At 51.9% G+C, this 15,995-nt stretch overlaps 1 protein-coding gene and 1 non-coding gene across 2 annotated transcripts; one reads left to right on the top strand and one right to left on the bottom strand.

Annotated features, from left to right (window-relative positions):
• Positions 1 to 714: 714 nt before the first annotated feature.
• On the bottom strand, positions 715 to 10,665 carry LOC105860065 (tubulin alpha-1C chain). The gene is made up of 5 exons (XM_012744474.3): positions 10,507 to 10,665; positions 8,660 to 8,882; positions 6,926 to 7,074; positions 4,741 to 5,421; positions 715 to 1,107 (listed from the first exon to the last, which is right to left on the bottom strand). Exons 1-5 carry the CDS (start codon positions 10,651 to 10,653, stop codon positions 814 to 816), a joined length of 1,494 nt encoding a protein of 497 aa, XP_012599928.2. The 5' UTR covers positions 10,654 to 10,665; the 3' UTR covers positions 715 to 813.
• A 2,922-nt stretch (positions 10,666 to 13,587) lies between these two features.
• LOC142864018 (U6 spliceosomal RNA) lies at positions 13,588 to 13,693 on the top strand. The gene has a single exon (XR_012914616.1). It is a non-coding gene; the product is annotated as a U6 spliceosomal RNA (small nuclear RNA).
• Positions 13,694 to 15,995: the final 2,302 nt, after the last annotated feature.

Here is a 15,995-nt window from a genome sequence, read left to right as displayed (position 1 = left end):
GAGACACACGCAGCTCCAGGGCAGGGGTCAGAGTCCGAGGGCCTGGGCACGATGCTCCGGGCTGCCACCCTCTCAGCAAACTCCTCCCAGGGATCCATCGGGCAAGGGTCCCAGACGCTGGGAACCGATTTCTAGATTAATTAAACACTAATAACTAGTTTAGCTCCAGACTAAAGATATCTGAAGTTTTTTTTTTTTTTAGGAATCCTGCTTCTCGGACCCCATGCCCCTCTAAAAGGTGTCAGGGTAGAGCCCTAAATCTAAGATGGCTGCTGCAGACTGGCCTGGGACTTCAACCTCTACTGCCCTCTGTTGGCCACGAGGTGGAGGGGAGGTCAAGATGCTCCCTTCCTCGCAGGTGTGGAACCTGAGCGGTCCTGTCTCAGGATGCTAGGGGCAGATAAACTTTCAGCAGCTTCCATCGGAACCTCTAGAAGGCATTACCTTCCTCGAGGTAGGCTGGGGACGCGGGGAACGCACAGGGACCCACGTGTACTCAGAGCATGACAGCCCAGGTGCTGAGCCGGTGACTGCCAGGGTGGCCTGCTCACAGGGAAGGATGGCAGTGCCCGGCCGCCACTAGAAGCTCCCTGGCTGGAGTCCCCAGAGGCAGAGGCCATCCTGCCTCTTAACTTGGAAGGCAACAGAGCACGTCAGGGAGGTTGGAGAAGGCCCACCGCCCGGGCGGAATCCCACACCGCAGAGTTCCGTTGCTTGAGACATGGGCTGTATTTGTAGGGGTGGGGAAACAGTGGGACGAGTTACAGAATCGGGGAGGAGCCAGAGGCCAGGCGCTGCGGGTGCCGGGACCCCCTAGAACTCCTCATTCTCATCCTCTCCGTCCATAGACTCCGCGCCTACTTCTTCATAATCCTTCTCCAGGGCAGCCAGGTCCTCGCGGGCCTCGGAGAACTCCCCTTCCTCCATGCCCTCGCCCACGTACCAGTGCACAAACGCCCGCTTGGCGTACATCAGGTCGAACTTGTGGTCGAGGCGGGCCCAGGCCTCGGCGATGGCCGTGGTGTTGCTCAGCATGCAGACTGCCCGCTGCACCTTGGCCAGGTCGCCCCCGGGCACCACGGTGGGGGGCTGGTAGTTGATGCCAACCTAAGAAGAAACAGGAAGTAGCATCAGTACCCGGTTCTACGTTTCCTAGAAGGGGTCTGTACCAGGATCCCTATAGGCCGGGCGTGGTGGCTCACGCCTGTAATCCTAGCTCTCCGGGAGGCCAAGGCGAGAGGATCGCTCAAAGGTCAGGAGTTTGAAATCAGCCCGAGCAAGAGTGAGACCCCCGTCTCTACTAAAAATAGAAAGAAATTAATTGGCCAACTAAAAACATACATAGGAAAAATTAGCCGGGCATGGTGGCGCATGCCTGTAGTCCCAGCTACTTGGGAGGCTGAGGCAGGAGGATCGCTTGAGCCCAGGAGATTGAGGTTGCTGTGAGCCAGGCTGACACCACGGCACTCTAGCCTGGGCAACAAAGTAAGACTCGGTCTCCAAAAATAGTAAAAAATAAGAAAAATTAAAAAAAAAAAGGGATCCCAATAACGGGAAGGGGCAGTCACTTGGTGTCTGGCATTTGCCAACGTGTACGAAACATGGAGACAAAGGAAGATCACCACCACAAGGAAACACACACCCAGAATGCGGGAACTTCTACAAGACCAGTCCCTTCAAGGTCACTTTCAGGAAAAACTATTTTATATTAATGGACTATTTTATATTAATAGACTTGAGACAAATAAGCTAACACTTTTTCCTTGATTAGATCTCAACTTTGAAAAACTGACTATAAAAAACATTTGTGGCAACTGGTAAAGTTTGAATACTAATAAAGCATTCTTATTTGGGGGAAGTACTAATAATTGTTAGGTATACAAACAGATGTGTGTTACGTAGCTATATAAGTGAATTTAAATGGATCAGCAAAGCAAAAATAAAGGAAACATACATTTATATGTTAAATCCAGGTAGTAGGTTACACACACACACACACACACACACACACATTTTCTTTTAAGACAGAGTCTCATTTTGTTGCCTAGGCTTAGAGTGCCATGGCATCAGCCTAACTCACAGCAACCTCAAACTCCTGGGTTCAAGCAATCCTCCTGCCTCAGCCTCCCGTGTAGCTGGGACTACAGGCATGCACCACCATGCCTGGCTTTTTTTCTATGTATTTTTAGTTGACCAATTAATTTCTTTCTATTTATAGAAGAGACAGGGTCTCGCTCTTGCTCAGGCTGGTCTCGAACTCCTGACCTTGAGCGATCCTCCCTCCTCAGCCTCCCAGAGTGCTAGGATTACAGGCATGAGCCACCGCGCCCGGCTATATATATATGTATTAAATGTACTAGTCTACTTTTTAGTTTAGAAAATAGTTTTAAAAATATTAAACTTCACAAAGATCTCCAGTTGGAGCCAAACTTAACCTACTTTAAACATTGATCTATCCAGAATATATAAATACATTTCATATTCAGTATTCTCTCCCTCCACTCAAAAAAAAAAAAAAAAAAGGTCAACTTCCCATTAATGCCTCTAGAGACAGATGACTACTTCCTAAAGGCCTATTCTTCCTTTGAGTGGCTAAAACTTTTCCTAATATGGAGGCAGAAACAGTCTGCCGCCCGGATATCCTACCGCTCGTCTCTAGCTGGGCTGCAAGACAGCTCTTCCACGCTAGCAGGCAGCTATTGTCTTTATGACCAGGGGTCCCTGCCTAGCCTCCCTTCTCCCCTCCCATTGTGGTCACATCTGCAGCAGTGTCACAGGGCAAGAAAGCTACGTAGTTTTTTTTTTTTTTTTTTTTTTTTTTCATTTCTTTCTTTCAAGAGACAGGGTCCCACTCTGTCACCCAGGCTGGAGTGCAGTGGCATGATCACAGCTCGCTCTAAACTCCCGGGCTCAATCGATCCTCCCCCCTTAGCCTCCTGAGTAGATGGAAAGTACAGGCACGCCCCACCATGCCCAGATCATTTTTAAATTTTTGTAGAGACAGGGATCTTGCTATGTTGTTCAGGCTTGTCTAGAACTCCCGGCCTCAAGCAATCCTGCCTTGGCTTCTCGAAGTGCTGAGATTGACAGGCAGGAGCCACCGCACCCAGTCTGTATATGTTTCTAATGTCACATCTGCCGCTTTTAATCTTTCTAGCGTCTTACCCTGGAACAAACCTCATAAAACTTAAACTAGGGCATGTGCGCCACACCCTGGGAATGTGAACGGATAGATAACAGGGTGGGGCATAAACCAGTCCTCCCTCTTCACTGCGAAGGGAAGAGGCTGCACTCACAGATGCAGAACACGGGCCTGCTGACCCACATTCCCCGCATCTGACGAGCTTTCTGTGCTGCTAAAAGCATTTCCCTCCTGAGCAGCAGCCACATCATGTGGCTACATGCCTAGCACGTGTGAAAAGGAGGCCATTCCCCCCACCTTGACTGGCAAGCCCAGGAAATGCCTCTATCGCCAGGCTAAGCAACATGAAACTGATATTTTTCCTCTCATAAAGGCAATCTTCCAAGTAGAATCCATCCTGGCTTATGGTCCAAAGGCCTGGCTCCTGGACTGGTTGAGATCTATCAAAGTTAAAGACAGTTTCTAGGCTGGGTGTAGTGGCTCATGCCTGTAATTCCAGCACTTTGAGAGGACTGCTTGAGGCCAGGAGTTTCAGAACGGCCTGGGCAACATAGTGAGACCCTATCTCTACAAAAAGTTAAAAAATTAGGCCGGGCGTGGTGGCTCACGCCTGTAATCCTAGCACTCTGGGAGGCCGAGGCGGGCGGATTGCTCGAGGTCAGGAGTTCGAAACCAGCCTGAGCAAGAGCGAGACCCTGTCTCTACTATAAATAGAAAGAAATTAATTGGCCAACTAATATATATAGAAAAAATTAGCCGGGCATGGTGGCGCATGCCTGTAGTCCCAGCTACTCGGGAGGCTGAGGCAGGAGGATCGCTTGAGCCAGGAGTTTGAGGTTGCTGTGAGCTAGGCTGATGCCATGGCACTCACTCTAGCCTGGGCAACAAAGCGAGACTCTGTCTCAAAAAAAAAAAAAAATTAACTTCGACCAGGTGCGGTGGCTCAGGCCTGTAACCCTAGCACTCTGGGAGGATCACTCAAGGTCAGGAGTTCAAAACCAGCCTGAGCAAGAGCGAGATCCTAGTCTCTACTATAAATAGAAAGAAATTAATTGGTCAACTAATAATATATAGAAAAAATTAGGTGGGCATGGTGGCATATGCCTGTAGTCCCAGCTACTCGGGAGGCTGAGGCAGGAGGATTGCTTAAGCCCAGGAGTTGGAGGTTGCTGTGAGCTAGGCTGACGCCATGGCACTCTAGCCTGGGCAACAGAGTGAGACCCTGTCTCAAAAAAAAAAAAAAAATAGCTTGGTGTGCTGCTGCGTGCTATAGCCCTAGCTACTCAGGAGGCTGAGGTGGGAGGATGACTTGAGCCCAGGAGTCTGAGAGTATAGTGCATTATGATCCCCACCACTGCACTCCAGCCCGAGCAAGACCCTGCCTTAAATATTAGTTTTAAAAAATGAGGATATTAGCTTCAGTGAATTTAAGTGAAAATAAAAAAAAAAAAAAATGAGGATGGACTCTAAAAGCTGTTATTTGCTCCATTCCCCCCATCCCTCGAGCATTCGTTCTTCCTGCCTGCAGCTCCTCAGGAACTCCCTTCTCAGCAGGTACGTAAGTCACGTGCTAATCCCTCCCTCTCCCCCCAACTCGCCTTGAACCCTGTGGGGCACCAGTCCACAAACTGGATGCTGCGCTTGGTCTTGATGGTGGCGATGGCGGCGTTCACGTCCTTGGGCACCACTTCCCCTCGGTAGAGCATGCAGCAGGCCATGTACTTGCCGTGGCGAGGGTCGCACTTGACCATCTGGTTGGAAGGCTCGAAGCAGGCGTTGGTGATCTCGGCCACCGAGAGCTGCTCGTGGTAGGCCTTCTCCGCCGAGATGATGGGCGCGTAGGTCACCAGCGGGAAGTGGATGCGGGGGTAGGGCACCAGATTCGTCTGGAACTCCGTGAGGTCCACGTTGAGGGCGCCGTCGAAACGCAGCGAGGCGGTGATGGAGGACACGATCTGGCCGATGAGCCGGTTGAGGTTGGTGTAGGTGGGGCGCTCGATGTCCAGGTTGCGGCGGCAGATGTCGTAGATGGCCTCGTTGTCCACCATGAAGGCGCAGTCCGAGTGCTCCAGGGTGGTGTGGGTGGTCAGGATGGAGTTGTAGGGCTCCACCACCGCTGTGGAGACCTGGGGGGCTGGGTAGATGGCAAACTCCAGCTTGGACTTCTTGCCGTAGTCAACAGAGAGCCGCTCCATCAGCAGGGAGGTGAAGCCCGAGCCGGTGCCGCCCCCAAAACTGTGGAAGATCAGAAAGCCCTGCAGCCCGGTGCACTGGTCTGTCTGGAGCAGGGAACAACACCATTAAGGATGCACATGGCAGGTCGCCTGTCCCCACCCCTCTTCTGGCAGAGCTCTTTTCTGTCTGGAAAGCTCCTCTTACCAAAGTATAATTGCACTCACTTCTGTATTTTAAAAAGACTTTGAAGTATAATTTATACTCACATGTGTAGTGTATTCTATGCACAACGAATGATTTGGCAAGCATATCACCAAACCAGCTAAGATACAGAAACTTCCATCGCCCTCAAAGTCCCCTCACATCCTTTTGCTTCACCCTCTACAGAGGTGAAAAAAGAACAACACCTACAAGAGGCTTGGCGTTCTTGGGAGACGGAGGAGAAAGGCCACGCTGCGTACGTGGAGTGCCCCAGGGAGGCAGGACGTCAGATCATCCTCAGCGCTGGCCCTCTTAGCCCTATTGCTCTGCCACCCAGCTGCAGGACGATGGGGGCGGGGGTGGCATCCTGTTGAACATATAGATTTCCAGCCCCCCCCCCCACTGGCACCCAGGAACCTGCACATTCGTGCCTGTAATCCTAGCACTCTGGGAGGCTGAGGTGGGTGCATCACTTGAGGTCAGGAGTTCAAGACCAGCCTGAGCAAGAGTGAGACCCCCATGTCTACTAAAAATGGAAAGAAATTAGCTGGACAACTAAAAATATATGGAAAAAATTAGCCAGGCATGGTGGTGTACACCTATAGTCCCAGCTACTTGGGAGGCTGAGGCAGGAGGATTGCTTGAGCCCAGGAGTTTGAGGTTGCTGTGAGCTAGGCTGATGCTATGGCTCTCTAGCCTGGGCAACAGAGCTGGACTCTGTCTTTAAAAAAAAAAAAAAAAAAAAAAAAAAAAGCCCCCTAAGTGATTCTGATATAGCTGTTCTTTGAACCAGAAAAACATCAACCTATACCAGACACATGGGTATAAGGTAGGTCTAACCTTAGGGAGCACTTTTTTTTGTTTGTGAGCAGGAGAGCACAGAATCCTAGCCCTCAGGTCACTCTAGCCGCCAGTCTCCACTGAGCAGTGGAGAGTGTGTTCAGACAACCCCTTAGAGCAACGGTGCCAAGTGCTGGTGGCTCCCAGTTCTCAGTGCCTCACACAGGGGAAGGATAAAGGGAGAAGTGGTCAGGGCTAAGCAGGAGCCTCTCCCGGCTGGAAAAAGTTCTGCAGAGGAGCCTAAGAACAAGCTGAGCTGCTACAGGGAAGGATCAAAGTAGGCTAGGATCAGACAACCAGACCCGGCAAAGCGAGGCACCAGCAGGACAGAAGCCCGAGTCCACAGACTCAGGGCAGAGCAGGTGTTTCAGGCTTCCAACCCCAGATCCACACCCAGGACACGGCACACGGGGCCCCCTAGGGGAAGGCCAGTGGACAGACAGGCCAGAGAAACGGTGTTAGGTGGCAGCTGCAGGCTGCAGTCTTAGTGTCTTCTCACTTATGCTCAGCCTCCCAGGCCAGGGAGGGAGCTAAGGGCGCAGTGACCTCCTGCAGGCGCCTGCTCACCAGTTTGCGGATCCGCTCCAGCACCAGGTCGATGAGCTCCTTGCCCACGGTGTAGTGGCCGCGGGCGTAGTTGTTGGCAGCATCCTCCTTGCCAGATATCAGCTGCTCAGGGTGGAAGAGCTGCCTATAAAGGCCAGTTCTTACCCTATCTTGAGGACGGGAAAGGGGGCAAGGTTAAGAGATTGCTCTCACTCCCCAAGACGGCACAGGCTCTAGAACCTCTGCTAAGCTTCCCCAGGGACGGACACGAGGCATCCCGCAGGCCCACTGCTAACACCGGGTCCTGCCTGGGCAGTGAGGGGGAAAGTCAGGGGCACCTTTTACAGCCCCTTCCTGCTGATCACAGCCACTTCATCGTGCCTGGTGAGGAATCCGAGGGGAGCTCAGGGGAATCTCACTTCACTTTTTTTTTTTTTTTTTTTTTTTGAGACAGAGTCTCGCTTTGTTGCCCAGGCTAGAGTGAGTGCCGTGGCGTCAGCCTAGCTCACAGCAACCTCAAACTCCTGGGCTCGAGTGATCCTACTGCCTCAGCCTCCCGGGTAGCTGGGACTACAGGCATGCACCACCATGCCCGGCTAATTTTTTATATATATATCAGTTGGCCAATTAATTTCTTTCTATTTATAGTAGAGACGGGGTCTCACTCTTGCTCAGGCTGGTTTCGAACTCCTGACCTTGAGCAATCCGCCCGCCTCGGCCTCCCAAGAGCTAGGATTACAGGCGTGAGCCACAGCGCCCGGCCTCACTTCACTTTTGATTGGGGTAAGAGTATAGATGAAGCTGGGCGCGGCGGCTCACGCCTGTAATCCTAGCACTCTGGGAGGCCGAGGCGGGAGGATCGCTCGAGGTCAGGAGTTTGAAACCAGCCTGAGCAAGAGCGAGACCTCATCTCTACTAAAAATAAAAAGAAACTAATTTGCCAACTAAAAATATATAAAAAAAATTAGCCGGGCATGGTGGCACATGCCTGTATACCCAGCTACTCGGGAGGCTGAGGCAGGAGGATCGCTTGAGCCCAGGAGTTTGAGGTTGCTGTGAGCTAGGCTGATGCCATGGCACTCACTCTAGCCTGGGCAACAGAGTGAGACTCTGTCTCAAAAAAAACCAAAAAAAAACAAAAAACAAAACACGAGTATAGATGAATGCAGAAAACCTAGCCACAGCTTAGCATCTAATAAATATCTTTAAGAAGATGAGGGAAGGTAGAGTTTTCACGAATAGGAAACTGAGGAGCACTGGACACAGAAGGGAGGAAGCAGAAAAGCCCCCATGGGGCCAGCAACAGCCAAGTTCACAGGGCCCACGTCCTACGAGGGGCCTGTTTCAGTTCAGGCCGAGCAGGGGCCCGCCGTGAATGCTCTGAGCTCCCACTTCCTTAGGCAATGCTATTCTCAAGAGTCTGAGTGTGGGGAAAGGAATTTTAAAATTTCTGCCATCACATCCACTCCCCTCTGCAGTCTTCATTCTCGGCCTGATCCTTGACTCCAGTATCTGGCAGTTTCTGGGCAGAGCTGTGCGACTGAGCTCCGTCTCAGCACAGGAAGCCCCAGGACCCCTCCTGGAGACAGAGTCTAGACAGAAGCAACAGACTGCAGGCTTGAGTGTTATTCCTGGCAGGGGACGGCCTGCATTCCAAGTGTTTCCTCCCTAAGCAGAGCAACCCGCTGACTTTGGGCTGGCAAAAAAAATATGAGCTGGGGGGAGGGGGACACCCCCCTCCCCCCACCCACTCACCTATGACAGCAGGCTCCAGGTCCACAAAGACAGCCCGGGGCACACGCCTGCCGGCCCCCGTCTCACTGAAAAAGGTGTTGAAGGAGTCATCGCCACTCCCCAGGGCCTTGTCGCTGGGCATGGTGCCATTGGGCTGGATGCTGTGCTCCAGGCAGTAGAGCTCCCAGCAGGCGTTGCCCATCTGCACCCCGGCCTGGCCCACGTGGATGGAGATGCACTCTCGCTGGCGGGAACAGAGCAGGGTGGCGTGCCATGAGCAGTGTGGGGAGGGAGGTGGGGGCTTGCAAAGCCTTCCCTGGGAGCACCCCTCGTCTTTCCTCCCTGAAGGCTGAAACCTGGCATTGCCTAGTCTGAAACCCAGAAGACTGGGTTTTCCTTCCAGGATTTCCTCCCCATACTTGAAGCAGAACCACCTCCAGACCCTCATTCTCCTTTATTCATCAGGGCTCTAGAAGAAAGCGGCTAGGCCTAGGTCTTCTGGAGCAGGAACTAGAGAAAGCAAAACCACGCAGCCAAATCCCACTGCAGAGCGCCCCCTGTCGGTAGGGGTGGCTCGGGAGAGACCAGCGTCCTGTGTCCCGAGACAGGCCCACTGGGAGCTTCCAGGTTCCAGCACCGGGGCCTGGGGGAGGTCTCCCACAGCAGCGGTTCTCTGTCCACCCTCCCACTCTGAAGGCAAAGGAGACCAAGTGCAGGCCTGTGGACTGAGGAAGCAGCCTGGAGTTGGAGCCAGCCTCTTGAGAGCTCACCCAGAACGCCCCCTTTTGAGGGGACATGCACCTACCCTGGGCACCTGTCCCTGACACTTGCAGTACAGAAAACTTAATCCAAGCAGGTACCCCTCAAGGGACACAGTGGAGCCCAGAGACCCACTTCACCTTGCCTCTCACTCAGGTAACTCCTATGACGGGTAGACCCTCCCTCCCCTCTTCTGGTCCTTCACCCCCAACCCACAGGGGATCAGTTTGGAACGGCTGAGCACCTCCTGGACATAGAAGGGGTCTTCGAGGAGGACAGTATGCAACGGTTTAGCAGTCTTAGGAACCATCCTCCAAGCCAGCCTCAGCGCCTTTAAGGGACTCAGAACAGAGGTGGGAATTAAAATACTCCTGGGGGGGGCACAGGGACCTCTGTGAACACACCCCAAGTTCTCAGTTTTAATTGAGAGACCCCCAAGTCCCTGGGCATCAGAAGAGCGAGGTGGAGAACAGGATATCCTTTTCCAGGCGCCAAGAGCTTACGGAAAGCCCTGGTCAAGCATGGGGCCCAAAGGGCGAGGACCTCCGACCAGGGCCAGCGCGCGAGAAAGGGCGTTCGGGGAGCGCCGCTCTGAACTGCAGAAACCTGCCGGAGTTCGCTAATCATCCCAAATTCTGCCTCCTGCGCGGGAGCGAGGCCTCCAGGGAGGCGGGGACGGCAGCTAGGGGCGGGCACCTCTTTGTCCGGGACCGCGGCGGGGGAGCCGTGGGGCGGGCCCCACGTCGCCTGCGGACTCCAGAGCGCGCTCCCCGGGCTGGCGCAGCGCACAGCGACCCCGCCACGTCCCGCCCGCGCCGGCCCCGCGCCGGCCCCGCGCCCCGCCGGCCGGGAGCGCTCGGAACTTCCCCGGCTCGCGTCGCCCCCGCAGGGCAGGAGCGTAGGAAAGCAGCGCTGGAACTCCTCGGGCGTCCCCGGGCTTTCTGCAGGGCCCGCTGTCGCCGCGAGCCCGCAAGCACCCAGGCACCCCGCGCAGCCCTCCCGCGCCGGACTGCTCATCGGGCGCCCCTTTCCTGCGCAGCCGGCGCCGACCGCGGACCCGCCCCGGCGTCCCGCCCCTCCAGCGCCGCTCGGGCCCCAGGCCCCCTCACCATGGCTGCTCCTCTGGGCGCACCGTGCGGAGGACCGTCGGCTGCAGACGGGCTACGGGTCTCCAGCACCACCGCGCACTCGGGTGCCGGCCGGCGGGCCTTATATACCCGCGCCGCGCCGCGGCCGTGCTCCCCGCGGGGCCCCATTGGGCAGCGGCCGGACAGAGGCCGCCCCCGCGCGCCCGCCACTGGGCCGGGCCCGGCCGGGGCCGCCCCGCGCTCGGCTACTGGCCGACGGACTCCCCGCCGCGGCCGGCCATTGGGCAGTTTGTACCGCCCGGGAGGGAAGGGCCTCGCGGGTCCGCGTCCTCCCCGCCGGCCCCGGCCTCGTGGGTGCTGGGTCTGGGAAGTTGAATCCCTGGGGACACACCTTCGCTGGTTTTGTCCCGGGACTTCACACGAGTGGCACTGCAGACCCGGCTCCAAGAGTGCGCAAGCCTGGGAGGATGGCGCAGACCCCCGCTCAGCAGCCGCCGGAGAGGGACAGATGAGCCCAGTGCCGGGACCGAGGGCGGCACGGGGCGCAGCTGGGGTGGCGGGCAGGTGTGGGCGGGGGCGGAACAGGTGCCGGGAGTGGAAATCGGCCTCCCCTTGGACTGGGGCGACTGCTCTGGTCAAGGCACTGTCACTCTAGATTCCCCGAAGAGCAGGAGGAACTGGCTGGCCGAAGCAGACGGAAGAAGGGGACTTGTGGCGTGGAGGTGGAAGCGTGGAGTGGGCGGCTGACGAGTGTGCACATAACCGCCCGGCCTGCGGGCCACCGTGGGAGGTTCTTGAGCCGAGGAGTGGTGTGATCAAAAGAGTATTCGAGGCAGTACATAGATGTTCCTCGTGCACTGTTTTTTCCAGTGCTGCTTTCATATTGCTCCATGCTAAAAGGGTGTACGCATATTTCCCCTCTCCACAAGCCGTTCGTTAGCTAGCTGAGATGAAGTTTTACTTCTATTAAGAAATGCAGGCCCAGCGCCGTGGCTCAGGCCTGTAATCCTAGCAATTTGGGAGGCTGAGGCGGGAGGATTGCTCAAGGTCAGGAGTTCGAAACCAGCCTGAGCAAGAATGACATCCCTTCTCTACTAAAAATAGAAATAAATTAATTGACCAACTTAAAAAATACACACACACATATATATATTTATACACACACACACACAAAAACTAGCTGGGCACGGTGGCGCACGCCTGTAGTCCCAGCTACTTGGGAGGCTGAGGCAGGAGGATCGCTTGAGCACAGGAGTTTGAGGTTGCTGTGAGCTAGGCTGACGCCACGGCACTCACTCTAGCCTGGGCAACAGAGTGAGACTCTGTCTCAAATTTAAAAAAAGAAAAAAGAAAGAAAGACCTAAGTATAGCAAATTAGCCTCTTTCCTTTTAGGAGGTTTAGTTGGTGTTTGGTTTTATCAGACGATTGGACGCCTCACCCCACTATGAATCCCCTCCGTGTTTGTGCAGTGCGTCCCAGAGCAACCCAAAGCATCGCCGCATCCTATCCACTGTCACTTCTAGTGGAAAGGTGACCAGTTTATGCGGTCAGGCTGGGAGATGTGCGTTTTGCCTGAGGAAAATCCGCAGCCGTCATGACTTTCCGCTGATAGAGCTCTGAAAACCTCAGAGTCGCTGGCCAGTTCACAGGACTCTAGCCTTGCCATTCAAAACTGTCCTGAAATGTTTTGAAAATGCTTGTTCAGGTTACTCAGAGAGGTTCTAGCGTAGGGTGCAAAGGCTAACTTCAAACTTCAAACTCCAAAGGTTGGTCTCAACCTTTGGAACTGGTTTTTTTTGTTTGTTTGTTTACTGTTTTTTAATGAGGCTGCCAGCTCTGAAGTGGCTGCCTCTGGTTAGGGGGTAAGGTGAGAGGTGAGGGTGAGCATTCCAGTAAGAGCTTTGAAACCCGTGTGTACACACAGCTAAGACATGGTGTTTATTGCCTGTCACTGCCCCTAGCAAAACAACTCACATGTGGCAACCTACTGAAGGCCGGCCTGTCAATGATTAAAATGAAGCTACCTGCTCACAAACATACACTCAGCTGGGCGAGGTGGCTCACACCTGTAATCCCAGCACTTTAGGAAACTGAGGCAGGAGGACTGCTTGAGGCCAGGAATTTGAGACCAGCCTGAGCAATACAGTGAGACCCCGTCTCTATAAAAAATAGAAAAAATTAGTAAGGCCTGGTGGTATGTTCCTGTAGTCCCAGCTACTCGGGAGGCTGAGGCAGGAGGATCACTTGAGACCAGGTGTTTGATGTTGCAGTGAGCTACAATGACACCACTGCACTTTAGCCCAGGCAACAGAGTGAGACCCTGTCAAAAAAAAAAAAAAAAAAATCAACACCATCATCTCTTTCTTGTTCTACCTTATTAAGCATTCATTCCACCTGCTAGTACAGTCTGCCATTTTAAAATGTCCTTCAGGCCGGCACGGTGGCTCGTGCCTGCAATCCTAGCACTCTGGGAGGCCAAGGTGGGTGGACCGCTCAAGGTCAGGAGTTCGAAACCAGCCTCAGCAAGAGTGAGACCCCCGTCTCTACTAAAAACAGAAAGAAATTAATTGGCCAACTAAAAATATATAGAAGAAATTAGCCAGGCATGGTGGCATGTGCCTGGAGTCCCAGCTACTCGGGAGGCTGAGGCAGAAGGATCGCTTGAAACCAGGATTCTGAGGTTGCTGTGAGCTAGGCTGATGCCACGACACTCTAGCCCAAGCAACAGAGACTCTGTCTCAAAAAAAATAAAAAGTAAAAATGAAAGAAAATAAAATGTCCTTCTATTCCTCTACTGAATAGAGTCAAGTCCAACCCAGGAATTATAGATACATTTGAAACAGTGACATCCTCAGTGTTATTTTTGGGAATTACACAACCCCCCTTCTCTTGGCAATATACTTCTTTACATCACAATTAAAATTAACCCTCTTATAAGGCATTTGCATTTATTTCTATTATCTAGACTGCCTCCAGGCTTAGGTTTGTATTTCTAACTTTTCCTCCCTTCTTCCTCTGTATCAGCCCACTTAACTCCTCTGCCATGGCAGACACACCATTTTCACACATCTCTTCAGGAATTTAAAATATTCCAAATTTCTGTGCTTGCTTTGGCAGCACACATGCTAAAATTGGAACAGTACAGAGAAGATCAGCATGGCCCCTGTGCAACGATGACTGGAAATTCGTGAAGCACTCCATATTCAAAAAATATTCCCAAGTTCAGAGAGCCCCATGGCCATCTCCAGTTTTCAAGCAATCCAAAGGGTCCCGATAGACCTGCATTCTTTCGCCGCATATACTCTCCCCACCCTCCTCCACCACACAGCAATGAAATGACGCCATGAATTGAAGTAAGAACCACAGTCAGTCTGGACAAGGGAAGGACAGAAGATGGAGAGGCTTTGTGGAAACAAGAATACCCCATTCACCAGGTGGTGAAGAAGCAAGGCAAACCCTAAGACACCAGGGCCGTGTCAGTATTCATTCTTGAGCCAGTGCCAAGACTATATAGGCAGCAGCTGGCTTTCAAATGGCTGAATTACTCACACACACTCACCTTAGCACATAGTTGTCCAAGCTGAGTGCCTGCATGAGCTCGCCTTCTCTTCCAGTTGCCTTAGATTGAAATGTCTCTCTCTGTTGATTGGGGCAACTGATCCCTAGGACAGAACCCCAGGTGTCCAGACAATCCCTATTTTACATCTCATATCAGAGTCCATTCAGGACAAAGGGGAGAAGGAATAATGTATAAACCCATGGAGTGGCTCACTCTCCTCTTACCTCCTTGGGGCCATACGTGCTTCCAGTCCACATTCTATCTCAATCTCAATAGCCCCCCCCCCCCATTACCAAGGTCATTTGGTTTTCCTGGGCCCCTAGGGGCACCAGGTTCGTATTTTGGAGGGACCCAGTTCTTACTGTAGCAGAAGATTTTTTCCTGGTATTCAACATTAGAATCATTTGTCATAGCACTACACTTTGGGTGCACATATAGGCTTGTGTCATAAGTTACAAACTACTCAACATATATAACATTGTTTCTATTTGAGGCAAAATGCATTCTAAGTTTCAATTGACTTCAGGTGAATTCGCTGGATATTTCTGCCACTTAACTCTAAATGATGATACTTATACACATATTCCAGGAATTAAATTTTTCAAATATAAGAAAACCTTGGTCACAACTGAAAGGTTAACACAATTAAGGTTAACACCTTTATTCCCTCACCCTCTGATGACTCAGCCATGCTCACAGCCACGTTGAGACACTCTCCCACCAACCCGTACAACTGTTTTCATCGTCTTTGTCAAAAAGCATTGGAACTAAAAATAGAAAGAAATTAATTGACCAACTAAAAATATATATATATACAAAAATTAGCTGGGCGTGGTGGTGCATGCCTGATATCCCAGCTACTTGAGAGGCTGAGGCAGGAGGATTGCCTGAACCCAGGAGTTTGAGGTTGCTGTGAGCTAGGCTGACGCCACGGCACTCACTCTAGCCTGGGCAACAAAGTGAGACTCTGTCTCAAAAAAAAAAAAAAAAGAATTTAGAAAAAAAAAAGCATTGGAAAAAAGTGCAGTACCTACTGTCATTTTTAACCCGATATTCCTGTACCAGAATTATAATTCACTTTAACTTCTAACTCCATTTTCAGAAATCTGCATGAACTTTTTTTTTTTTTTTTTTTTTTTTTTTTTTGAGACAGAGTCTCACTTTGTCTCCCAGGCTAGAGTGAGTGCCGTGGCGTCAGCCTAGCTCACAGCAACCTCAAACTCCTGGGCTCAAGCAATCCTCCTGCCTCAGCCTCCCGAGTAGCTGGGACTACAGGCATGCGCGACCATGCCCGGCTAATTTTTTCTTTATATATTAGTTGGCCAATTAATTTCTTTCTATTTATAGTAGAGACAGGGTCTCGCTCTTGCTCAGGCTGGTTTCGAACTCCTGACCTTGAGCAATCCACCCGCCTCAGCCTCCCAGAGATGCATGAACTACTTTAAATTAGTCCTATTAAAATAATACAGCATTCAGCAGGGTTTATTTTAAATTCCTTTCACAATTATTTATTGAACTATTAAAATGTTGTAGACATTGGGCTAAGCACCAAGGGTAAACAGGATATTTATTCTTGGTCCCCACACTTATGGAATTTACCATCCTTACAGGTGAAGAAGTAGAGTCATGGGTTTAATTTTTAAGTGTGTATATGTTTAGGAGATAATGAAAATGAAATGCTATATGATTTTGAAGGGAAGAACAGATGTTTAGGAAAATGGGCTTTGTATAGAACCACCACATTCTTTTAAAAAACTTATTGTGGGCCAGGCGCGGTGGCTCACGCCTGTGGTCCTAGCTTTCTGGGAGGCTGAGGCGGACGGATAGCTGCTGCTTCAGGGGTTCGACACCAGCCTGAGCACAGTCAGACCCCGCCTCTAAATCTAAAAAAACAAACAAAAAAAACTTATTGTGAAAATAAAACATATAATCAGAAAAGTACACAAAAGA

Source organism: Microcebus murinus, chromosome 23 (assembly GCF_040939455.1).
Source record: "Microcebus murinus isolate Inina chromosome 23, M.murinus_Inina_mat1.0, whole genome shotgun sequence".
Lineage (NCBI taxonomy): Eukaryota > Metazoa > Chordata > Mammalia > Primates > Cheirogaleidae > Microcebus > Microcebus murinus.
The sequence above is the reverse complement of the archived record's forward strand: the minus strand, read 5'-3'. Positions and strand labels throughout refer to the sequence as shown.

Excerpts from the sequence above, each read along its gene's own strand:
- LOC105860065 (XM_012744474.3), bottom strand. The coding sequence starts at position 10,653 with ATGGGGCCCCGCGGGGAGCACGGCCGCGGCGCGGCGCGGGTATATAAG. Across the intron at positions 7,075-8,659 it reads CCTGGAGCCTGCTGTCATAG|ATAGGGTAAGAACTGGCCTT; the intron begins GTGAGTGGGTGG and ends CCCGTCCTCAAG. Across the intron at positions 5,422-6,925 it reads TGGAGCGGATCCGCAAACTG|ACAGACCAGTGCACCGGGCT; the intron begins GTGAGCAGGCGC and ends TCCCTGCTCCAG.